Source organism: Pyricularia grisea (assembly GCF_004355905.1).
Source record: "Pyricularia grisea strain NI907 chromosome V map unlocalized Pyricularia_grisea_NI907_Scaffold_6, whole genome shotgun sequence".
Lineage (NCBI taxonomy): Eukaryota > Fungi > Ascomycota > Sordariomycetes > Magnaporthales > Pyriculariaceae > Pyricularia > Pyricularia grisea.
Window position 1 is genome coordinate 466,475 of NW_022156719.1, and position 20,405 is coordinate 486,879.

Genomic DNA, 20,405 nt, shown 5'->3' on the forward strand with positions numbered 1-20,405 from the left:
GCGGACGGCCCCTGAAACATGTCAACGCCTTTCGGCCAATTCGGCGACAGCAATCCACCAAGTCGGAAGAATTTAAACTATAGTGACGGATAAGGCGGCGAAGATGGCCACAATGGCCAATTGTAACTCGAGCCGGGTGGCACCCGCTGTTTGTGACGACGAAGGGACTGTTGTGGTCGCGGGTGTAGTGTCGTTGCTTGTCGCCGTTTTCGCAGCGGCAGGATCCGCTGCGCCAAGGCCGGTGCAGACTTTGCTGATAGCAGAGTTAAGACCTGTTTGTTGCCGCGTTTGGTCCAATAGGTCAGTCAAACCAAATTTCTTGTCATTTACCTTAAAGAGGATGAAAGGGCAGCGGTAAAAGGAGGTGAACAAAACACATACTTGCAAGTTGATCGGCGGGACAAGCCTTGGATAAACAAGTAAAGGAAGGGCCAGAGACCAAGGAAATGCCACCACACATGCACCGGATGTCACTCAGGCCGCAACCGGAGGAGTCAGCAGCTTCCCCGAGGCAGTTATAGGCACATGAAGGGACCTGGGAGATCAAGCCGTCAATGGTGCTCCCGTAGCTGCCGGACTGGGCAGCGACGAGGACGGCGGTGGCCGCAAGAATGGCGAACAGGAGCTGCATCGTATAAGAAAGGTATAGGTCACCAAAGGATGAAGTGATTGAAGCTTTTGGACGAGGAGACGGACAATATTGCAGTACCTCCAAAAAAAAAAAGACTTTTAAAGGAGGATACCGGCAGTTTTGTCGGAGAAAGCAAGCAATGGAAGCTGGCAAGCTAAGATGGGTTTGGCAGACCTCAGACTGGGGGTGGCGTTCATTGCCCCTGAGGTTAGCAGGAACTTTGAGCAAAGCTGGTCGACCAGTTTTTGGAGGGCTTAGCGCTAGTGCTGTCATGAGAGACGGCGCCATAATGCCACAACGGATGCGTGCCGAGCAAGCAGGGGATATCACAAATGTCAATCGTTCTATGGAAAGCCCAGATCCGATGCGTGCATGTGCTTGTGAGTTCATCTGCTTTTTTTTTTTTTTTTTTTTTTTTTCATTTTCACTCGAGACTTGACAGACTGCTTGTAGTAAGGCAGAGAGCTATACTCGAACCGGGGTAGCAAATTCCGATTTAGTTATAGTCTAGTATAGTTGTGGTTGATTTTTCTGTATCATACAAGTTGTTATTCCAGGTTTTTCTCGTTATACTAATGGCAAAGAAACTACAAGATCGGCATCCGCGCATCTATTCGTACATACAGGACAATCAACATTTCCATCTTTTGCCATGCTTGCCGACTAAGGCGATAGATGGGCTAAGCGGAGAACTAGGCTGGGAAAGTAGTGCGCTTTATGTAAAATGCCTAGCGTTATCAACCACGAGGTGACTGACCATTCTCAGCAGGTGACTGGCTGACTACAGCTGCGTACCGTTGAGGTAAACTGGCGCCAAACGCCGCACGGGGAGGGGGGTTGATTAGCTCAAGTTTAAACGCTGTGGAGGTGGAGGTAAAAATATGGAGGCGGGTTTAGGGGGGTGTGGATCAATCGAGTTTGGAGTTTGGAGGGTCTTGCTCAGCCACAGCAGGCATCAAGAAGCCTGCCCCACCCAGTGCGCTCAGTGTGCCTCGGGGCGCCAGCCGGGCAAGCAAGCCAACGGTACAGTATTTGAACACGCACCCACGCAAAAAGGTACCTTGAGCTTGCTAATGTAAGGTAGGCAGCAGCAGGCAATTAAGCGCCCGCTCACCAAGCGCTGCCCACCCCCCCTTCCCGTCAGCTGCATGGTTTTGTGAATTGCCAATGTCTCGCACTTGCCGCATTCTCATGACTTTTTATCCAGTTCACATCACCAGACAGCCATGAGACATATCTTTTTTTTTTTCCCTCTCTCTTTCAACTTTTATTTTCTTTTCCGGGGCCGTGGGTTGGGTGTATGCTCATTCCCTTTACCTTCGCTCGTCTCTTTTTACTAGCTGTTGGTGTAAAATAGGCTCATCTGCATTCGCATAAAGCAAGCACGCATAAGCTTTATTTTCAAGGTCTGGATTGATTTATGTTCAACATTGTCTTCATCTCAGCGATAACAACGAACTGTCAAAGGCCAGGAACACTGAGAAAAAGGGAAAGACTAAGAGAACAGACGAGAGAGGAACAAGAAAAAAAGAATATTGCACCAACTAGGGTATATACTGATACGACATACATCTTTATCTTTTTTTTTTCTTTTTCTGCCTCCCTCTCAATGTCATCTTCCTCAAGCCCAAATTCGGTTCTCACTATGGACGACAACTCTTCAGTGGAACATTCAGTGATCAAAATCAAACCCTTGAGCGAAGCACTGGAGGTGCAACCAGTATTGGTGCCACCAGTTGTGGTGGTCTCGACCTCGTCTGTATCGGAAGAGAAGGGCCACTCGACAGCCAACGGCACGCAACGACAGGCAGAGGATGCTGCGTCGCCCATAGCCGTTGTCGTCACGGCCGCCGACACAGATGGCGCAGGCCGTCGGTCCAGGCCGCGACTGCTTCTTCGCGCCCGGGACAAGACGCGACAGTATCTGCCCGGTCAGCCGCGCGTAAGCCTGGATCCGGCAGTACCAGCAGCCCACGGCCCGACCCCTAATGAGCCGAGCCTGTACCACCTGCCCGACTATCTGCGTAGGGCCCATCTGACGACGGAGCTGGATAGGCTGCTGCCTTTTATGAAGTACATCTTTGTGCAGACGCCATCGCATCGTCACATCATGCCACTACACCACCAGCCCGCCCACGGCCGCGACCGCATCATTGTTGATGAGCACCCTGGCCTCCACCTGGTCTGGTACTATGAGCGCATCTACGTCAAGCCCATCCCTGCCTACATGTACAGCCAGGAGTTCTGGACCTACATACACAACGCCGACCACGATGTCTACAAAGCCTGTCTGGGCTTCGTCCGGTCGTATTACCACCTGATCCAGTATGAGATCGACTTCGACAAGGCCTGCGAGCTCAAGCTCATCCCCAAGATGCCCGAGACGGCGCGCCTCCCGACCTACGAAGAGTTTTGCGCCTTCATCGCTCCATTTGGCGACCACACCCTCGTCAGCGACGAGGACGTGAGCAGGCGTTTCCAATACGGCGAGCTGCGGCTGTCGCGCATCAACAAGACGACCATGCTTGTGCGCCGCAAGTTTGCCTACTTCCACATCTACCCGCAGTGGGGCTCGTACCTGTCGCACATCATTGCCCCCGTAGTCACCGTCTTCGCCTTCCTTTCCGTCATCTTCAACGCCCTGCAGGTCACTCTGGCCGCCCACGAGGTCGGCTACGACAGCGTCGACCAGACCTGGTACCCGTTCCTCGATGTCGCTGTCTGGTTCCCCGTCGTCGTAATGGTCGCTATTGCCGTGCTGCTGGCCGCTGGGATCGGAGGCATCGTCGTCATGGGCCTTAAGGACCTCATCTGGGCCAAGTCGGTACGGGAGCGGAAGAAGCAAGGCGACCTTACTGCGGGTGAAAAGGCGTACGGTGTGGTCTGGTGAGCCCTGCAATTTTCAAGTAGATAACAAGAAAGTGCTTGTGTGGCTGATAACAATTTCCGGCTTTCTTCCTTTTTATTTTTTTCCTCTCTCCCTTTTTTGGACACACGATATGATGACGACATTGCATGAAGATACGATGAGATAGCTACACTTTATGACGCATAGTTCTTGCTTATATGCCGGAGTTTATATGCTTTCAACTGAATATTAAAATGAACCATACAAAGCAACAACTGAACATGGTGCCGTGACTTACCTTTTCTCATAGTGCATATGTTCTGTAGGCGAGATATTTATATGCAAATGTTTCTCGGGTAACGGAAAATATCCGACTGGCTCATACATATGCATGTACCATCAGAGTTGTCCTCATTAAAGGCCAGTTTCAACATAGAAGTGGGCCAGGGTACTTGGAAGTGCATGCATCACATATGTTAAATTAAAAGTGACACAGCTACAATATACAAAACTTGAGCGTCTAAGAATTTCTAGACCAACATGCTTTCCCCATGAAGCACACTTCTTGTACTTGTAGCCTTTTGTCTATTGAAACAAGAAATTTCGCAATCTCTTTACTTTTGCCCCTTTGGAATTGTTCCGCCGCGTCGCATGATACGGCTTAGCGATCACTCATTGGGTCAGTGCAACACCCTACCGGCAATGCTTCGCTTCCTCGAGACGCACTTCTCGCCCGTCTCAAGGACAGCGATACTCAGTTCCGGGAGGCTGAACTCGAAAACACCGCCTTCGCCGGCAGTCAGGTGGTAGGTCGTCGAGTTGACCACATTGACGCCAGTGTGTGGGTCATTCCACAGCATCGGGTCCTCGGGTCCCGTCAGTACTCTAAGCTTAGCCTTGGTGCCCTTGCCAACGCCCTCGAAGCTCAAAGAGACGGGCAGGTCGGCCGAGTTGGTTGTGTTGTAAACTGCTCCCTTCCAGACGCGGCCCTCGGGGTTGTGCTGGCTCTCGCCGGCGACGTAGAAAATGGGGTCAAAAGTCTGCGACGCTGGGAGCGTCTGGGAGATGGGGTGCGCAGCAAGGAGCTCCCAGGCGTACCACGAGGTCGATCGTGTCGTCATGGCAGGGTCGGCCGCATGTTGGATGAGCGTGACGGCCCAGGACCAGCTGTTCATGTTGCGTATGACAGGAGCCTAGGCAGAGGTGGAGGTCGGACATAGGTTAGCAAGAGAAACAAGGGCCATAAAAGACAAGGGGAGGGCATATCTTACATAGAAAGTCCCGGGAATGCGGTCCGCGTTTCGCTCGTAGCCAATCATGGAGATGGCCTCGCCGACTGTGCCAATCCACCAAGGGAAGTAGTTCAGATTCCCGTCCCAGCCGATGCCGCCATTTACATGGGTGGCGGCGACCTCGCCAATGATGTGGGGGATGGGGTCGTTGTCGAACTTGTCAAACTCATCAACTAGTTCATCAGGCTTGCGATAGGGATGATAGTCGCCCATTGCCCGGTTCTCTCCAGTTCCGGGCGGAACCTGGTGACCGTCGTGTGTGGAACCCGAAGAAATGACCGTGATATCCGGGTACGCTTTGTTGATGGCCTCAAGGAACATGGGGAAGCGATATTCTTTGTACGTGTTCCAGCCCTCTGCCCCGCCGGCGAGCCAGTCCTCGTTACCGATCTCGACGTACTCGAGCTTGAAGGGCTCGGGGTGGCCCAGCTCGGCGCGCTTCTTGCCCCAGGTCGAATCAGCAGGTCCACGGGTGAACTCAATGAGATTGAGCGCGTCATCGATGAATGGTTGGAGCTTATCCCTTGGAGTGATGTCGCCATTCAAGGCAAGGCCGGCCCAAACACCGATTACTAACGAACTGTCAGGGAACCGTTCGTCCAAAAAGACAGGTGTAGCAGCGTTGAAATCATCATACCAATCTCCATTCCCATGTCCTCCGCCCATTGCAGGTACTCCAAGTGGCCAAGGCCTTGAGTGACTGGGTATCCCCAGGGCCCTGGGAATCCCTTGCGGTGACGCAGGGGGCCGAGGGTCGACTTCCAGTCCCAGATGGAACGGTTGGTCGGTCCCTCCAGCATGTTACCACCGGGGAATCTGAAGAAGGTCTAGGTAGGAGGACAAGATTTGATTTTAGTAATGAACACGTTAGGGAAGACCAGGAACCGGGGGGTCAGGGGCTTGCGCTACGTACCGGATGAAGTTGCTCGAGTGCCTCAGCAAGGTCGATGCGCAGTCCATTCTTGCGGCCTTTGTAGGTTGGGGGGAACACACTGATAAGGTTAAAGTCGAGGGCGTCTCCCTTCATACCCTATATTACAGAGTTGAAGCTGGTTAGTATCTACATAAGTTTTTAATTGCATTCCGGGGCGACATACCGAACGGTCAAAGGTGATGGCAAAAGTGTTGTTGCTGCTTGGCGCATCCTTGCTGGGCGTCAAGACGACCTCGTGTTCAACCCAATCGTCGTCGACAGACTGCGACTCAATTTCGACACTGCCAAAGACGTCGTCGGTGAGGGCAGACTTGAAAGAGGCCGTGAACTTGCCCTCATACGCACCCTTGACCCAGAAGGAGCCAGTGTACTTTTGCACCTTGACGTCCATGCCCCAAAAGCCGTCGTTGGAGAAGCCTAGAGGTCCGTCGCCGTCACCTTCAGGCTCCACGCGCAGCGAAGTTGGCAGCTCCTCAGACAAGGGGACCTCGAGGTCGTTGAGGGACAGCTTAGCATTGATTGGGCGCCAGGCGAGCAGGGTCTTGGGGTGATGCTCAGGGTCGCCTTGGAAGGCCCGGTTGCGAATCAGCTCAGCGTAGACTCCTCCATCGCCACTGTAATTGATATCCTCGTGCAGGAAGCCATACTGGTGGCCACTAGTCTTGTTGCCGCCGGTTGCCTTGACCTGGATGTCGACGGCAGCGGCCGAGGAGACAACCAGTGCGGCAGTGATCAGTCTGGTGACGGTCAGCATGATGAGCAGCGGTTGCGTCGATCTAGGGATGCAACAGATGAGGGGATGCGGGCGCCGCTGGGTGCCTTACTGGGTCAAGGATGGAGGGTGCGTGAACCGACGACGACGCGTGGGTTTTATATCTATCCCTTCATTCACGACAATTGATGCGTCGCTTGTTCTGTACCCCTCCTGCAGGCAGGCCAAGGCTTCTCCAAGACTGTATGTATAGCCGGAATTGAACCATGGCTTGGATATTGGAGACGAACGTGGCGAACGAACCCCACAGGCAGAGTGACATACAAGGTGTCAACGATGCGCGCGATCCTGGTTGGTGGCATTTTGGAGACGCAAGGCATGACAGGGAGAAGTGCCAATGGATACAAGCCATGGTTGTCTTTTTTCTTCTTGTTGTCTTTGATGGCTGCTGCTGCTGCACTGCGGAGTGTGTTTTCATTTCTCCTTGCGTATGGCATTTCACAGAAAAAGTCTATGACGACCATATAGGAAAAAAGAGTCGCCCTTCGTGGTGTTTGGGAATGTCGTGCCTTGCCTAGGTAGGTAAGAAGGTAGTCAGGATAAAGTCGGGAGCTAGAATGCCTAAATACCTTAGCTCCTTAGGTACTTATGTTGTTTCCTGTAGTTGCGGTTGAGGTAGACAATGTAACTCGGGTGTGATGGCAACTCTCATCGATCCTTTCGTGTGTGTGTGTGTGTGTGTGTGTGTGTGTGTGTGTGTGTGTGTGTGTATGTGTGTGCAGTCCCGGAAAATGATCGCGATTTTGGTGGCAACCGAACGTCCCCTGGCTTTCTCTTCCCCACAAAGGGTGCATCTCTGGATCTGACTGAGGAGAGGGGTTGGCTTTGGAGACGTACCATTCGAGGTAGTAAGAAGCAAGTGACTCTAGTGAAGGCAGCTACGAAGTACCGTTAGGCAATGTGGGTAAGGTAGGTACCTGCCTTGGGTAGGCGAGGTGTACTTACAGTACTGACCTACCTTGGCTTGAGGTTGGTTACCAAATAGGAAAGCACAACACATATTTTGCAAGGAAATGTACCAAGGAGGTACAGTACCTAAGGTAGGTACGGTACACGGTCCCCTGAGCGTCATTTCGGCTGTTCTTTGCTGTTTAACCATTATTCCAATTGCCTAACCGCCCCAATCGGAAATGTCGTGGTTGAGATCTGTGGGGCAAGCCCGGGTTTTGTTCACCTTGGCTTCTCGGTTAGTGTGCCAAGAAATGGCTTGTACAACGTATAACATGGAAGTTACCTGACAAGGAAGTGGTGGACTCGAGTTTTTTCTTATGGTACCTGCGCTGTGAAAGGGCTGCGCTACGCCGACATGGCGAGATGGAATACATCATGAGTGCGGGGAATCGCTTTGTTTTGCTGTACGTCTGCCCCTTGGCTAACCACCCTTACGTACAACTATGCATACCTACATAACTTTTGCTAATTTTCGACTGGTATAACAAGGTGGTAGGGAGCAAACACCTACTACCAAGACTTGGAGAGAATTTAGAATCCACATTCCTCACTATTAGCCGGCAGTTTTCCCCGCACTCTCCGCATCGCTCTTCCGGGTTTTGTTTTGGCATGCTTGGGCTCTCGGTAACTCCTACAAGTTTACTTGACTGCTTGGAGACATTATGTGACACCAACAACAAGCACATACCTAGCTTAGTACCGGAGTCTGGCAAGTGATGGAACGAAGTATTCTTATTTACTCTTGTGCCAGGTGCCAATCTAGTCTCCCATTCCAGGCATGTCAACTAAATACAAGGGGGTCTCTTGTTTGCTTAATTTAGCTCTGTTTACTATGTGAACCAATGGCAAGTATTGAACAAGCAAGGAGACTGAAGCATATGCAAAGATACCGGGTTTGCCAAGTATCACATAGTGACTTCACAACATCAGCAACCTGCTTCCTTTTTTCAACTTTTTTCAACTTTTATTTGATTGCCTTGGTTCGCAGTCCAGTTTCGAATCAAGTCAAGCAGCCATTATAACAATGCATCATGCTATCTGAGAACTGGAATAAGCTACTTCCTCGTTTTCTAATGAATGCAACTGAGTTTTTTGTCTCTACCAAACTCCTGTTTTCCGCAGAGGCTCGCCGAGATAGACAGTCTTTGCAAGACTCGCCTTCATGTGACGGTAGAGTGGCCAGAAAAGCCAGAAATGAGAGGCTATAACCTGTCACATTCAGAGGCGGTCCTACAGAGCCCAGTCACACTACCGTGCTTGTTGAATGTTACTGGGAGGTGTTGCATTAAAAGAGACAGAGATAGCTTATTGGAATTATAAGATCTGACGCGAGATCTTACTGTATGAGGCTTTGCCCTGCCAAGCCAGCATATAGGTATGAACGTACAACAAAGTGACTGTCGGGCTCAAAGAATCTCTGTAGGCTTTTCAAAGAGAAACCGTCGAGGATAACTTCTACCGCTTAGTATGAACTGCCGCAGCTGCTTGTGTATATAAATGGGAATCTCATCTGATTTGTGTTCTTTGGTCCCCTGTTCCCACTTTGTTATGAGCCAGCGACCGTATGGAAAGAGGACCTTGTGTAACCTGGATTACAACAAAATCAAGATTCTGAGGCAGTCCTATACGTGCTCCTCATGGGAAGACTAGAGTCAGAACTAAATTAACAAACCTTCTGTCTCTTTCCAATTTCTCCTCTGTTTCTGTAATCTGGTTGCTTAGCTTGCTGCCTACTGTCGCTACTTTGCTCTATGCTATGCATGACCTTCTCTGAGTCTCAATCTCGTCCGGGTTAAGTTGGTCTCCAGATGACATATGTCGGGTATTCTACGTAGCTTTCATCTTGATCAGCTATTAGGAAGAAGAAAGCACGCTAGAGACCACGGGTTTACTCACACGCGCTGCATGTGGAAGTCTTCTGGGGACATGTAAAATGTCATCAGGACAGTAGAGTCTGAGATACCACACAGTACCAGACCATCAGACAACGCTGAAAGTGGAAAATTTACTGTTATATGTGGAAAGCCTTGATATAATCTGACGGACTTTGCCAGATTGTTTCTGGGACCAACGAGGGCATTTGATGTAATAATTGTATAGAAAAGTAGTCGGACCTCCACCTGAGCAAACCAGAACTAGGATTACATGAGAAACATGCCACTGGCAAATCGGCGGGAATCAACGTGGGACAACCAACGAACGGTTCGTATAAGGAAACAAGAAAGAAAGACCAGCGTAAAGTATTTACAATGTGGATGTAAACCACCATGCCCACCCACCCTCACACCTTTGCCACTGGTGTTTTGCCGCCCACTCTGACTTTCCAAAACCCTCTGCATGATGAACCAAGTGTCCCCACAGGAATAGCTAGCCACCCTGCGCTCAACCCAGCTTGCTCTTGATAAAGTTGAGGGCCTGCGTGCCGTACTTGTTGACATACTGCTGGTGAGAGTTGGCGTCGTTGCCGTTGCAGCAGTAAGGGTCGGTGGAGTCGCAGTACGACTGGATGATGGACGGGCTGGCCGGCGAGCACTGGAATCCGCTGGGTCGGGCGGCGAACTTTAGCAGGTTTTTGTTGGTTAGCAGTTTGAACAAAGGACATATACGGCTATGGCTGGTCAAGGTCATATGCGAGATATGTGTTGGAAGTAGTCTCATCTTTGCTCCTCTTGTAAATGACTTACCCCACCCGCACGGCATGTGCCGACATTGTACGGAAGCCCGTTTTGGTTGTGAGGGTCACCCATGAAGATGGCTGCCTTGACCGCCGCCAGTGCGTTGCCGGTGAGTGTCGCCCCGGCGCCGCCGCAGAGGGCGTTGTCAAAGATCTGGCCTCCCTAAAGTTGTTTGTCGTTCCCACCCACCGGGGAAAGAATGTCAGCCGGTAGTTCAATCTGAGTTTAACATTGCGTCTTTCTCGGCACAACTGAACAAACCCCCTGTGCCTTGTCTCCGATACATGATCACTCTCCTATATGGCTCAAACGAATAAAAAGAAAAGTGTGTTGTTTACCTGCGAGTACCCAATGACGACGAGCTTGGTGTTGGGGCAACGGCTGTTGAAACTAGTGACTGCCTTGACGACGGCGGCCGTGCCTTGGCTGGCCGAGTTGTCGTAACTGACACCGCCGCACTGGCTCTGGCCGCCACAGGCCGGGTAGACGATAGCCTCGGACGTGGCACCGGGGTAGGCCTGAAGGACCATGTTGACGAGGCCCTGCGACGTGCCGTATCCCTGAGGGACGGTAGTCTCCCTAGCACCGAAAACGTGCACATTCGGGCATGACTGGCGGGACGTGAGCGGGTTGGAGGCCGGGGACGCCGCGGTCAGACCGGCCAGGAGGGGGGAGATGGCGACAGCTGAGAGCTTCATTTTGGCGCCGACTCTTTTTTCCTTGCTCTTTTTTTTTTTCTTTCCCTTCCTTTATTAGATGCCTTGTTTGTCCCGGTTATCGAGACCAGTCAGAGATTTTATGTGAGCCAGCGGGAGAGAGAGAGACAACGTGGAGGAAGCCTGACCACAAGAGGTCAAGGGGGAGAGTCAAGTGGGATGAACATCATCAATTATATATTCGTCCAAGCATCCAGTGTATGGTGGAAAGTCGGAGATATAGCCCATTGTTTCTTCAAGTCCAGGGTAGATCAGCGGGGCCAAGCCATCCGAAGCAGGGGGCAAACGTCGTTAATATCCAACCTATATAGGCCAAGGTATTTAGGTAGTTGTCTATAGAAAAAAAGACGCAGAAGCCGTGATATTTCCAAGTTTACCCGGTCAAACGTAACGCCCGGCTTAAAGGGTCAAGAAAACCAGATCTCGGTTGAGGGTTGTAAAAGCTTCCCTTCGTCCGTACGCCAAAGTTGAGAAGCCAGAGGCTGAAGAAGAAGAAGAGAAAAAAAAGAACAGACAAGCATTCAAGGATATGAAATGAATGCCTAAAATGGAGCATGGAGGGGGTCCCGGGTTTTGTGTAGAGCGGAAGCAATGCCGATGCAGATGATGTGTGTGGGGGAGCGGCAGATTTGCGGCATCAGGTCCCCCGAATAGGGAACAAGACATACTCTATCAGGAACGGGAGGGATATTGTGGCGGTGGATATGTACCCCATATTCGCCGGCTAAATACAAGCTTTGTGGGGATGCATGGTGATTGATCATCCCGTACGACGCCAACGACGATTGTTTAATTGAGTCATATTTTGTTCTTCTTTTTCTACCTGGCGGATGATGTATACCGAAGACAGTAATGCAGAATGGGTGTGAATCAACTTGAATGGGGATAGGCGGGAAAAAGTGAAAAGAATAAAAAGGTACAGAGATGGGATGGCAAGTCTTGGAGAGAAAAAAAAAGACATGAGACTCATCTATTCTTTATTTCTGTTTTATTTTTATTTTTTGTGCCGTAGATGGGCACACACCTTGACTGACTGACTGACTGTCGAATTGAAAAACGTCATTGTTCTTTGTGCTTTCGTTGCGTGGACATGACACGTTAGAGTATGAGTGCTTGCTTGCTGTCAAAAAAATACACAGATTCAAAATAAGGTAAATGTCGTTCATCTCGCTTTTGATTATTGTCACGGTGTAGCGAGAGGGTAATAGTATCGTAATTTCGTCTCAAATTTCTTCTCAGATCCCTCCCCTTGTCGTCGCATCTGTCTGATGGGTTGGTTGGATCTACGTACAGTACAGTCAGTCAGTCCTACGTCGTAAGTCCACACAGCTGGGACCATGGACAAGTCCCTGCGATTCCCAGACTTGACAGTGGAGCCGCAAATGACACCAAAGTTTGAGACGATCCTTTTCATTTTTATTTTGTTTTTATTCTTATCCTTATTCTGCTCGGTTTCAGTTTTTTTTCTCTCTCTCTCTCTCTTTTCTTTTTCATTGGATACAGTGCAAGGAGTCACGCTTCCACCCGCGTGTCTTTATGTTCGTTTCATGCTTGCATTGATTGATCTCACTTGTTTTTGCTAATCTTCTCTCTCAGCTGTCAAATGGAAAATCACCTGGCCTGAAAACTTATCTCTGTTCGTTCTCAACCCGTCACAGCATAGACCGATGATCACCTCAACCACTTGACTATTTTCCCCGTCTAGTCGTAGTTTATGTTTCCGATATCTAGACTACGGCGGATGCCCAACTCAATCCGCGTTAAGCTTATAGCATATTGAGTAGAACAAAGGAAACCGACCCCGAGTCAGGACATGCCTTACCCAGCAGCAACCTATTCCTTGCTTTGCCTTGCTGAGCTATGTGACTCTCTGCCTCAACCTCGCCGAGATTCCAAGTTTCCTTGGATATCATGTCACAATATGCACGACGTCGTTCCTAAGCTATCACTTCCTGTGTTTTAAGTTGTAGCTAGTGCTATGACGGGTCCATTTACAAGTCACATCCCTATCTCTGCCCAGAGAGGGAGACTGGTGCAGACTATGTTATCCAAACCTGCTTGGTTGAAGGGGCTATACATTGATGCTCAAAGTAGGTCAGGTATTCAATATGAAATAACATAAAAGGGACACCTCGCCAAGCCTTTTTCGCTTCTATCTCTCTCTCATTCATCATCACACTCATTGCTCTCCACAGCCCAGCCAACAACCCTTTACAATCTTTGTACCCGCCAGCCGGATTCTTCTTTCTTTACTTTTCGAATAAGACTTCAGTCGGGAACTGTCCGTCGTTTTTATCTATTTTTTTGTTTTTTAACTCAGGAATCCATTCCTGGTTTGACCTAACCCTCATCTTCTTTTTAATAATATATACTTGACTTATAATCTGTTTGCCTTCCTCAAAACAACAATCGACAAAATGAAGTTCTCCACCTCAGCAGTTATCTTCAGCCTCCTCGCTGGCTCGCTGGCCCTCATCATCGACAACGAGGGTGTCCAGAACTCTCCCCGGGACCTGTTTGACGTTGTCCCCAGGGCGACCGTCTCTCAGACCAGTGCTGATGGAGCCAATCCCGCTAAAGAGAAGAGGGCTGGCGACGCACCACAGCAGTTCAAGGACAACAATGGCCGGACCATCGTCAACGGCGGCTGCTGCAACAACGGCGTCAACCTACGCCAGGATATTTGCCAAATCGGTGGTCAAGGCGGCCGGTGTATTCCCGCAGCCAAAACCCGCGAGGGCTGTAAGTTTCAAGTCCCCCGAGAAAGAGACCATCATGTGTTGCTTCTTTCGTTTCCTTCCATAGTCTTGACCATGAAGATAAAAAGCTGAGAACTAATTCCTTAAAACTCCCCATAGGTGTCGGGCTTACTTGCGTCGCCGACACCGTGCTTTCGTGTGATCCCAACGTCAAGGACCGCGGACGTGACAAGTGTGTTCTGGACCCAGCCAAGGACAAGGGGGGAAGTGGGGCTCAGGCCAAGGCAGGAGAGGGAGCTGCGGCAGGACAGGCTGCCGCTTCAGGACAGGCGGCCAAGGCGGGAGATGCCAAACAAAAGGGCCAGTAAAGAGGTACAAGCTGACCGGATAAAGCAGAAGAGACACCCATAGGGAAAGTATTGATTGCTAGTGGCAAACGGTCGAGAAGAAGGTCATGGAAATGGAAGTGGTGCCATTTATTTTGGACCTGGTGGTGTACTGAAATAGGCATAACTGTAATTATCAGACCTGTCATGTATCACAAGTCGAAATCAACGTCTTTGTCAACGTCAGAACCTTGATAAATGTAAATAATCCATGTCGTCTCATCTTTTGAGAATTTACAGGTGCTTGTTGGGGTTATCACGTGATTATGTACCTCGGCTTCGGCTATCGTCACCCAAGCCGTGTCATGATGTGGAGGTGGGGATTCAAAGCTCAGTGCATAAACAGCTGTCCTACATGTCATGTATAGGTAACTTTGTGGATGGGTGTCTTTTTTCTTCTCTCTTTTTCTTTTTTCTTTGATATTATAATTTAGATGTAGATAATACTATATCTCTATTTTAAAATTTGGGTACTTTATTTTTAATTTTTTGCAAGCCTTTTTACTCACTAGTGGCTGGGCACTCTGGCTTTGTCCAGTCAACCTCAGCTGAAAGTAGACACAAACAACCACCCAGCCTACAAATGGCCACAAAAGATTGCCGGCTCTCCTTCCAGGAGATCATGGAGCTGACCGAGCTGCCGGTCGACGCCGAGGCCGCCCAGCGCGGCGTGGTCCGTCGTTTCATGAGCCGCCGGCCGGCCTGGCTTCCCGGCTCCGACATTGAGCGCATTGAGGAACTCTGCGGCGAGGGCAAGCCGCTCTGGCATGCTCCGCTCGCCAGCTTCGGGGGCCACGTGTACGCACAGTCGGGAATGGCGGCCGCTCGCGTTGTGGATGCCGAGGAGCAGACAGGGCCAAGCGATGAGAGGCAACGAAGGCGGGGGTTGCATGTGAGTGTTTGATGGTTGATGTTATTACAGGAGTCGTCATCGTCCTTCTTCATCCTTGCTGCCGTCATCTTGACTAACACAACAAAGACAATACACGGCTACTTCACCACGTTTGTCTTCAGCGACAGGCCCATCTTTTACGAGGTCTCACCCATAACAAATGCACAATTCTCCTTCAAGACCTACCTGGTCACGGCACGGCAGCCGAGCGAAAGTTCGTCTAAGCCGCCCCGGCGCGGCTGGGACTGTCCCGGTGGCAACAACAGCTTCCGCTTTCCCGACAAGGATGCCAAACGCCAGCGCTGGTCCGACCTGAAACCCATCTGCTTCTCAGCCACAGTGTCCTTCAAGCTGCCCGAGCCGCATGCCGCCGGCGTCAGCGAGCAGGAGAAGTCGGCGCAGCGACGATTCTCCTCCATCCTGGCCCTCCGTCGGCCCGAGGACTGGCTCCCCGCGCCGCGGCTGGATGTCGACGGCGTCCTGGCGGCGCTGGAGCGGCGGGGAGACGTGGACTGCCGGCTCCGGGTCGGCTCGTTTCCGGCGCTCGACATGAAGAAGGTCGACATGACCGCGTACAACGCCGGCAGGCCGCTGTTTGAACAGCGCCAGCTGATCCTGTACAGGATCCTCCAGCCTTTGAAAGGCGCCGACGCCGTCAACGGCAACGCCCACGCCCTGGTGCACGCCTACGAGGCCGATCGCAATGGCCTGCTGATGGCCTGGAACGCCCTCAAATTCAGATCTCGGATGAAGATGGTGACGTCTATGAGCAACTCGTTTGTGGTGCACACCAACCTCGATGACGCCACCATGAGACACGAGAGCCAGACGTCCGATGGAAAGTCTGAGTGGTGGCTTCAAGAAGTGTTCTACACGCGAGCCGCCAACGGGAGGGTCTTCATGGAGGCCAAGATCTGGAGTCCGCAGGGTGTGCACGTTGCGACTATTTATCAGGATGGCATGGTTAGAGCAGAATCAGAAGATGCTGACACGGTTAGGCAAGTTAGACTCTAGACTAGAAGTATAATAGACTTTTCCGTTGCGCCAACAGTGCTGCGTCTATTGTCAGCACACTTGATGTCCTGCCCTAAAGTTGGGTGTTGATGCTACACAACAAATTCGGTGTCTCTCTCCCTCTGATACCAACAGAACCCTCGTTCACCCAAACGTACTGATACCAAATGTACCCATTTCTTCGAATTCAGCATCCATGTCTGTTTGCAGCCCGTCCCCTGACTGCGGCCACAATCCGGCAAAATCAGCAAATATTTCCATGCCGTCTTCCTCATAGTCGCTGGCAAAATATCGACTCTCGTACTTAAATGTTGGGAAAGCCAGTTCATTCTCGTCCTCCTCTTCTTCACAGTCGATTTCACCCTTCGTCGATGCAAGGTTGGCCTGTGGGTTTGGCGGTCCGGTCGATGAATGAAATGACGGCAGTGGTACACTCCAGGTTGCCATCTGGATGCTTACCAGCGGCTGCCTCGGTCTAAACAGAACAAGTGGGTTCCGACATGATCCGGAAAGAAGCACTGGACGCGTGGCTGAAACAAACGGCCGGGAGATAATTTGGGCTCGGGCGGCAACAAGATGAGCAGCGGGATCTCTGACTGCTCGTCTCTGGCTAGGCGCCCCGTTGGATGGCTTTTCCGTGTGCAAGGCAGACACACTGGTACTGACAGGCTGCCGCAGCTGCCATGTCCCCTTTTCGATATGACTATTACTGACACCAGCAGCTGGGTCAGTCGATATTTGTGTGCTCCCTGCGTCAGGAAAAGCCAAACTTTCTATGCCAAGCGCATCGGTATGGGGATCTGCGTCAATCACCGCAGATTCCCCCGCCCTACTGATATCATCATTTCCTCGCTTCTTTCTTTCCAAAAGTTGCTCATCGGCTTCTTGTACCTCAGTACGCTGCTGCAGCATACCCCTGAGGAATATCTGCCGTCGGGCTAAAGCACCTTGCGATAACCTGGCTTGCTTCCAGCCGCGTGGTCCGGTATCGCTGCGACCAGCCGTACCATAAGTCGAGAGGTCGGTTGACCCCGGCGTGCTTGATGGTTCTGATAGTGGACTCGTAGTCTGATTCCAACTAAGCCGGCGTCTTTTCTTGGCCACCTCCGCCGTGTGTGGGCCATCCACGTCGGACCTGGATCTGGGATTTTTTGGAGTCTTCTGAACCACGCCTGCTGAGAGCTGTTGCTCGGAGAGCAGCTTTACGTGGTTGTTCCGGCGAATAGTCATCGATTTGTCTGGAACAGATAGAAAGACCGAGGTGGCACAATTGCTGGACTGGTGACATCGTGGAGATCCTGAGACGATTCCAGTATCAATAACAGCATTGTCTTGTGTCTGGAAAGCTTCTAGGTCTTGCCCTTGGTCCGAGTCGGTACAAGCCGGGGAGACCGAAATACGCGTGAACCGTGTATTCTTAGTCGTACCCAAAGTTGGCTCCATTGAAGTGGACGGATAAGACGACAAGGCTGTACAGGATTGGGTCAGTGATTTGATAAGAGCCCTATCAGACCTCTGCACCTCCAAATCGGCAATCCGAAACCCAGTGGCTGCCAATATTCTTTCCAGTTTCACTTCGAACAACGGATCCTCGGGTGCTTGCGGCAGACGCTTTTGTGATGTCTTGCTAGCCGGCCACGTTGCGGATACAACAGTTCCCCGGACCCCAGCTGCCTGACAGCATGCTGGCAATGCTGTAGCTAAACTTTGTCCCTGGAGCTGGTCTGCAACGGCGCTCAAAACATTCATTGGGCCCAGTAAAGTCATCATATGCCGTACGCGATGGTAAGATGCGACGGGATATCAACCTGGGCAGGTCAAAACTTTTGTGACGTTGCTTCACACCTCGAGTCCTGTGAGGCATACAAGCGATATTATGCCCTAGAATGTAGAATTTGCAGGGCGGCAAAGGAAAATAAACGTCCTCCCAGACCCTATGGCAAGAAGAGCAACAAATGAAAGCGACCTGCAAGCGCTATCTGCGCCATGGGTGCTAGGTAGCGTCGTCGGGATTGTCAGGGGTACAGATCGAGACACAGTTTTGATCGGATAAATGCTGAGAGTTTGACTCTATTTTTTGCAAGCAATGTCCAAGTCGATACCCTAGTCGATGATGATGATGATGATGATGATGGCCCGAAGGGATATGGAAGCAGGAAACCGAAAGAGTAGGAAAGACAAGGTGAAATATGAGATCTGGAATGTAAGAGCATGCAAGAATTTGGGAAGTCGATGCCGTCTGGGCTTGATTTAGAGACGGGTCGAGATTGGTTGATCAACGAGATGCGCGACGGATCTTGGTTGACATGGACTTGGCTGCTGGATAGTGAATGCGATGCGAAATGTTTTGATCGGATAATAGCTGGGCGCGCGATCACATGTATTTTTCTCTCTTTTCTTTTTCCGCAACTCATCCAAGGGTTGACAAACGTATCCCTCAATGCAGTCTACACCTATGTGGCTTGTAGTGGTGATGATCGCGGGGATGGTGGACTGATGATTACCGGCCTGGTGGGCGACACGGCCGTGAGAGAATAAAACGAGAACGATGCAGGTGACAACCAAAGTCGAGTGGTGTTGGGTTGTATCGTAGAATTGGCCTGGCCGGGACGAGCATAGCCCGTGTCAGACTATAGACGGGAGGATGGTTGTCCCCCAAAGTGAAGGCAAGCAAGGAAAGAAACTGGAAATAAGTTGCAAGAGGTCCAGAGGCTCATCAACATTAGGTATCTAAGGTAGGTAGGTATGTATGGGACTGGGAGCGGGGAGGTAATCATACTTATTCCCTCTACCGCCGCCATGTTCTCTTTCTTCTCTCATGCCTACACAAAAATACCTACCACCTACCTACCTACTTCACGGAGTACACCATGCCCCCCTCTCTTTTCTTTTTGAAAACGGCCTACTAGTGTGGATGGAGTTAAGGTAGGTGATGTACTGTATGCATCAGATGCATGCACAAGGTAGGTACGGTTGGCGACCGGTGAGCGAGCCTGGGCTCAATGTACTGCAATGATCGCGTGAGGAGAAGGTCAAAATGCTCCGTTATGGCGACCTCTCATGGCTTACCTGGGGCTAAGGAAGGGTAAAGGCAAGCAGGCAAGCATGAAAAGGCAAGGTCGTAACAGTAAGACCTAGAACGCCTTTGGCCGTGGAACCCCGGGAAAATGGGTGGTGTGAAACGTCCCAAAGAGGGAAGGCTCTCTCGTTTATTGCGGAAATGAGGAGGATGGCTTTTTTTTTCTGTTATTGACTACCTAGTTCTCCGACCCCAACGAGGCTTGCGGGCGATTTGTTTTGCGGGGGAAAAGCAATAGTTGAGTGTGACGGCCGGCATCTCTCGCATGCATTTTGCTAAGACGTGTGCCATCAAATGCTACATCGTGGATTTTCATACAATTCTCCCCAGTTTTGGTGGCAAGGAACACCATCAGGTGTAACTTAGGGTGTGTGTGTGTGTGTGTCAAGGTGTGTGTGTATGTGTGTATGACAGGGATCCTGGACTCCTTTTGGGGAAAAAAGTCTGGGGGAAATGGAGCAGCAATGCAGGGCAGGCATCAGGGGCGGGCAAGCAGGTAAGTGGACGATCACCGCATGCAAACCTCCTGTACTATCCAGTTCGGTATCAAAATGGAGCTTGCAAAGGAAGGAGAAGTTCTCGGAAGGACCGGGGTAAGACGGCGGTTTCTCATGGCTTTTTTTGTCACGCTTGCTGCAGAATGGCGGGCAAAGGAAGGAAGTGACCTTCCTACCTACCCAAGGAGGTAAGGCATCAAATGTCGAGTAAGGTAGCTACCTTAGCTTGCTTGTTATTGTCTCCCTCTTGGTGTGATTGGTATTAAGTTAATTGCCATGTTGCTGCACCGCGGCTTGGCAGGTAGGTAAGGTAGGTAGGCAGATGCAAAGTCCTACCGTCAGTTCATTCAAAAGAAGGTAAAAAGCTTCAGGGAATTGAAAAAGCACCTCGGAAGAAACACATCCATCCCTTGACACCTCGCTTCGTTCATCCATTCATTTTATTCGAGCTTTTCCCGTTGGTTGACCATTGATCGGCCAGCTGAGAACGAAGAGGTGGTCACACGGCAGACAGGAGCCCAATCGCGCGCAGAAGTAGAAGACGTTACTCACCCCCTCATTTTCAGCCACCAGAGAAGATCAGACCAGGGGACCTTTTACCGAGTTTTTTTTTGTAGGGGTTGTTTTGGGATGATCGGCGAGTTTATGTTTTTGTGTGCTAAAAGAAGTACAAATATCGAAAGAAGCCAATCCCCGACAAGGAGAAGAAAAAAGGAAGGACGGGAAAGAAAGAGGTGGGATGGATGGTTGGTTCCAGATTGCTGGGCCCGTAAGCGGCCACAAACCCCAGAATTGTACACCACGTGAGCTACTGCTGGGTAAAGTCCTACTGTAAAATTCAGGCAATCGACCTCGTTTAAACGCAACCGATAGCTGCCACTTCTTCCTTGGGGTACACAGCTTGAAAGCAAACAAGGAGGGGGAAACGAAGAAAGAAAAAAAAACCTCGCGTTCTTTATTGCGATCAACAATCCAGATGTCCAGCAGGGTAAACTTACTTTACCAGGCGACCGGCGACT

At 50.8% G+C, this 20,405-nt stretch overlaps 8 protein-coding genes across 8 annotated transcripts; 3 read left to right on the top strand and 5 right to left on the bottom strand.

Moving 5' to 3' along the window:
• Positions 1 to 72: 72 nt before the first annotated feature.
• PgNI_08086 (uncharacterized protein) lies at positions 73 to 631 on the bottom strand (the record flags this gene model as incomplete). The annotated part of the gene is made up of 2 exons (XM_031128086.1): positions 73 to 272; positions 382 to 631. The coding sequence occupies 2 exons, from the start codon at positions 629 to 631 to the stop codon at positions 73 to 75; spliced, it is 450 nt and encodes a 149-aa protein (XP_030979123.1).
• A 1,609-nt stretch (positions 632 to 2,240) lies between these two features.
• On the top strand, positions 2,241 to 3,521 carry PgNI_08087 (uncharacterized protein; the record flags this gene model as incomplete). Its single annotated transcript, XM_031128087.1, has 1 exon — positions 2,241 to 3,521. One exon carries the CDS (start codon positions 2,241 to 2,243, stop codon positions 3,519 to 3,521), a length of 1,281 nt encoding a protein of 426 aa, XP_030979122.1.
• Positions 2,748 to 3,794, bottom strand: PgNI_08088 (uncharacterized protein; the record flags this gene model as incomplete). Its single annotated transcript, XM_031128088.1, has 2 exons — positions 2,748 to 3,486; positions 3,778 to 3,794. 2 exons carry the CDS (start codon positions 3,792 to 3,794, stop codon positions 2,748 to 2,750), a joined length of 756 nt encoding a protein of 251 aa, XP_030979121.1.
• A 149-nt stretch (positions 3,795 to 3,943) lies between these two features.
• PgNI_08089 (uncharacterized protein) lies at positions 3,944 to 6,779 on the bottom strand (the record flags this gene model as incomplete). Its single annotated transcript, XM_031128089.1, has 6 exons — positions 3,944 to 4,672; positions 4,751 to 5,343; positions 5,409 to 5,598; positions 5,685 to 5,801; positions 5,869 to 6,481; positions 6,742 to 6,779. 6 exons carry the CDS (start codon positions 6,777 to 6,779, stop codon positions 4,160 to 4,162), a joined length of 2,064 nt encoding a protein of 687 aa, XP_030979120.1. The 3' UTR covers positions 3,944 to 4,159.
• Positions 6,780 to 9,505: 2,726 nt separating this feature from the next.
• Positions 9,506 to 11,273, bottom strand: PgNI_08090 (uncharacterized protein). The gene is made up of 3 exons (XM_031128090.1): positions 10,442 to 11,273; positions 10,113 to 10,265; positions 9,506 to 9,987 (listed from the first exon to the last, which is right to left on the bottom strand). The coding sequence occupies exons 1-3, from the start codon at positions 10,799 to 10,801 to the stop codon at positions 9,811 to 9,813; spliced, it is 690 nt and encodes a 229-aa protein (XP_030978549.1). The 5' UTR covers positions 10,802 to 11,273; the 3' UTR covers positions 9,506 to 9,810.
• A 1,963-nt stretch (positions 11,274 to 13,236) lies between these two features.
• Positions 13,237 to 13,886, top strand: PgNI_08091 (uncharacterized protein; the record flags this gene model as incomplete). The annotated part of the gene is made up of 2 exons (XM_031128091.1): positions 13,237 to 13,561; positions 13,678 to 13,886. 2 exons carry the CDS (start codon positions 13,237 to 13,239, stop codon positions 13,884 to 13,886), a joined length of 534 nt encoding a protein of 177 aa, XP_030978583.1.
• Positions 13,887 to 14,272: 386 nt separating this feature from the next.
• PgNI_08092 (uncharacterized protein) lies at positions 14,273 to 17,943 on the top strand. Its single transcript, XM_031128092.1, has 2 exons — positions 14,273 to 14,796; positions 14,884 to 17,943. The coding sequence occupies exons 1-2, from the start codon at positions 14,488 to 14,490 to the stop codon at positions 15,808 to 15,810; spliced, it is 1,236 nt and encodes a 411-aa protein (XP_030978550.1). The 5' UTR covers positions 14,273 to 14,487; the 3' UTR covers positions 15,811 to 17,943.
• PgNI_08093 (uncharacterized protein) lies at positions 15,955 to 17,253 on the bottom strand (the record flags this gene model as incomplete). The annotated part of the gene is made up of 1 exon (XM_031128093.1): positions 15,955 to 17,253. The coding sequence occupies one exon, from the start codon at positions 17,251 to 17,253 to the stop codon at positions 15,955 to 15,957; it is 1,299 nt and encodes a 432-aa protein (XP_030978551.1).
• Positions 17,944 to 20,405: the final 2,462 nt, after the last annotated feature.

What these genes read in the sequence shown, in the direction of transcription:
- PgNI_08092 (XM_031128092.1), top strand. Translation starts at nt 14,488, where the DNA reads ATGGCCACAAAAGATTGCCGGCTCTCCTTCCAGGAGATCATGGAGCTG. An exon ending in AACGAAGGCGGGGGTTGCAT is followed by an intron (nt 14,797 to 14,883) that starts GTGAGTGTTTGA and finishes AACACAACAAAG; the next exon opens with ACAATACACGGCTACTTCAC.
- PgNI_08090 (XM_031128090.1), bottom strand. Translation starts at nt 10,801, where the DNA reads ATGAAGCTCTCAGCTGTCGCCATCTCCCCCCTCCTGGCCGGTCTGACC. An exon ending in TCGTCATTGGGTACTCGCAG is followed by an intron (nt 10,266 to 10,441) that starts GTAAACAACACA and finishes AAACAACTTTAG; the next exon opens with GGAGGCCAGATCTTTGACAA. An exon ending in GCACATGCCGTGCGGGTGGG is followed by an intron (nt 9,988 to 10,112) that starts GTAAGTCATTTA and finishes AACCTGCTAAAG; the next exon opens with TTCGCCGCCCGACCCAGCGG.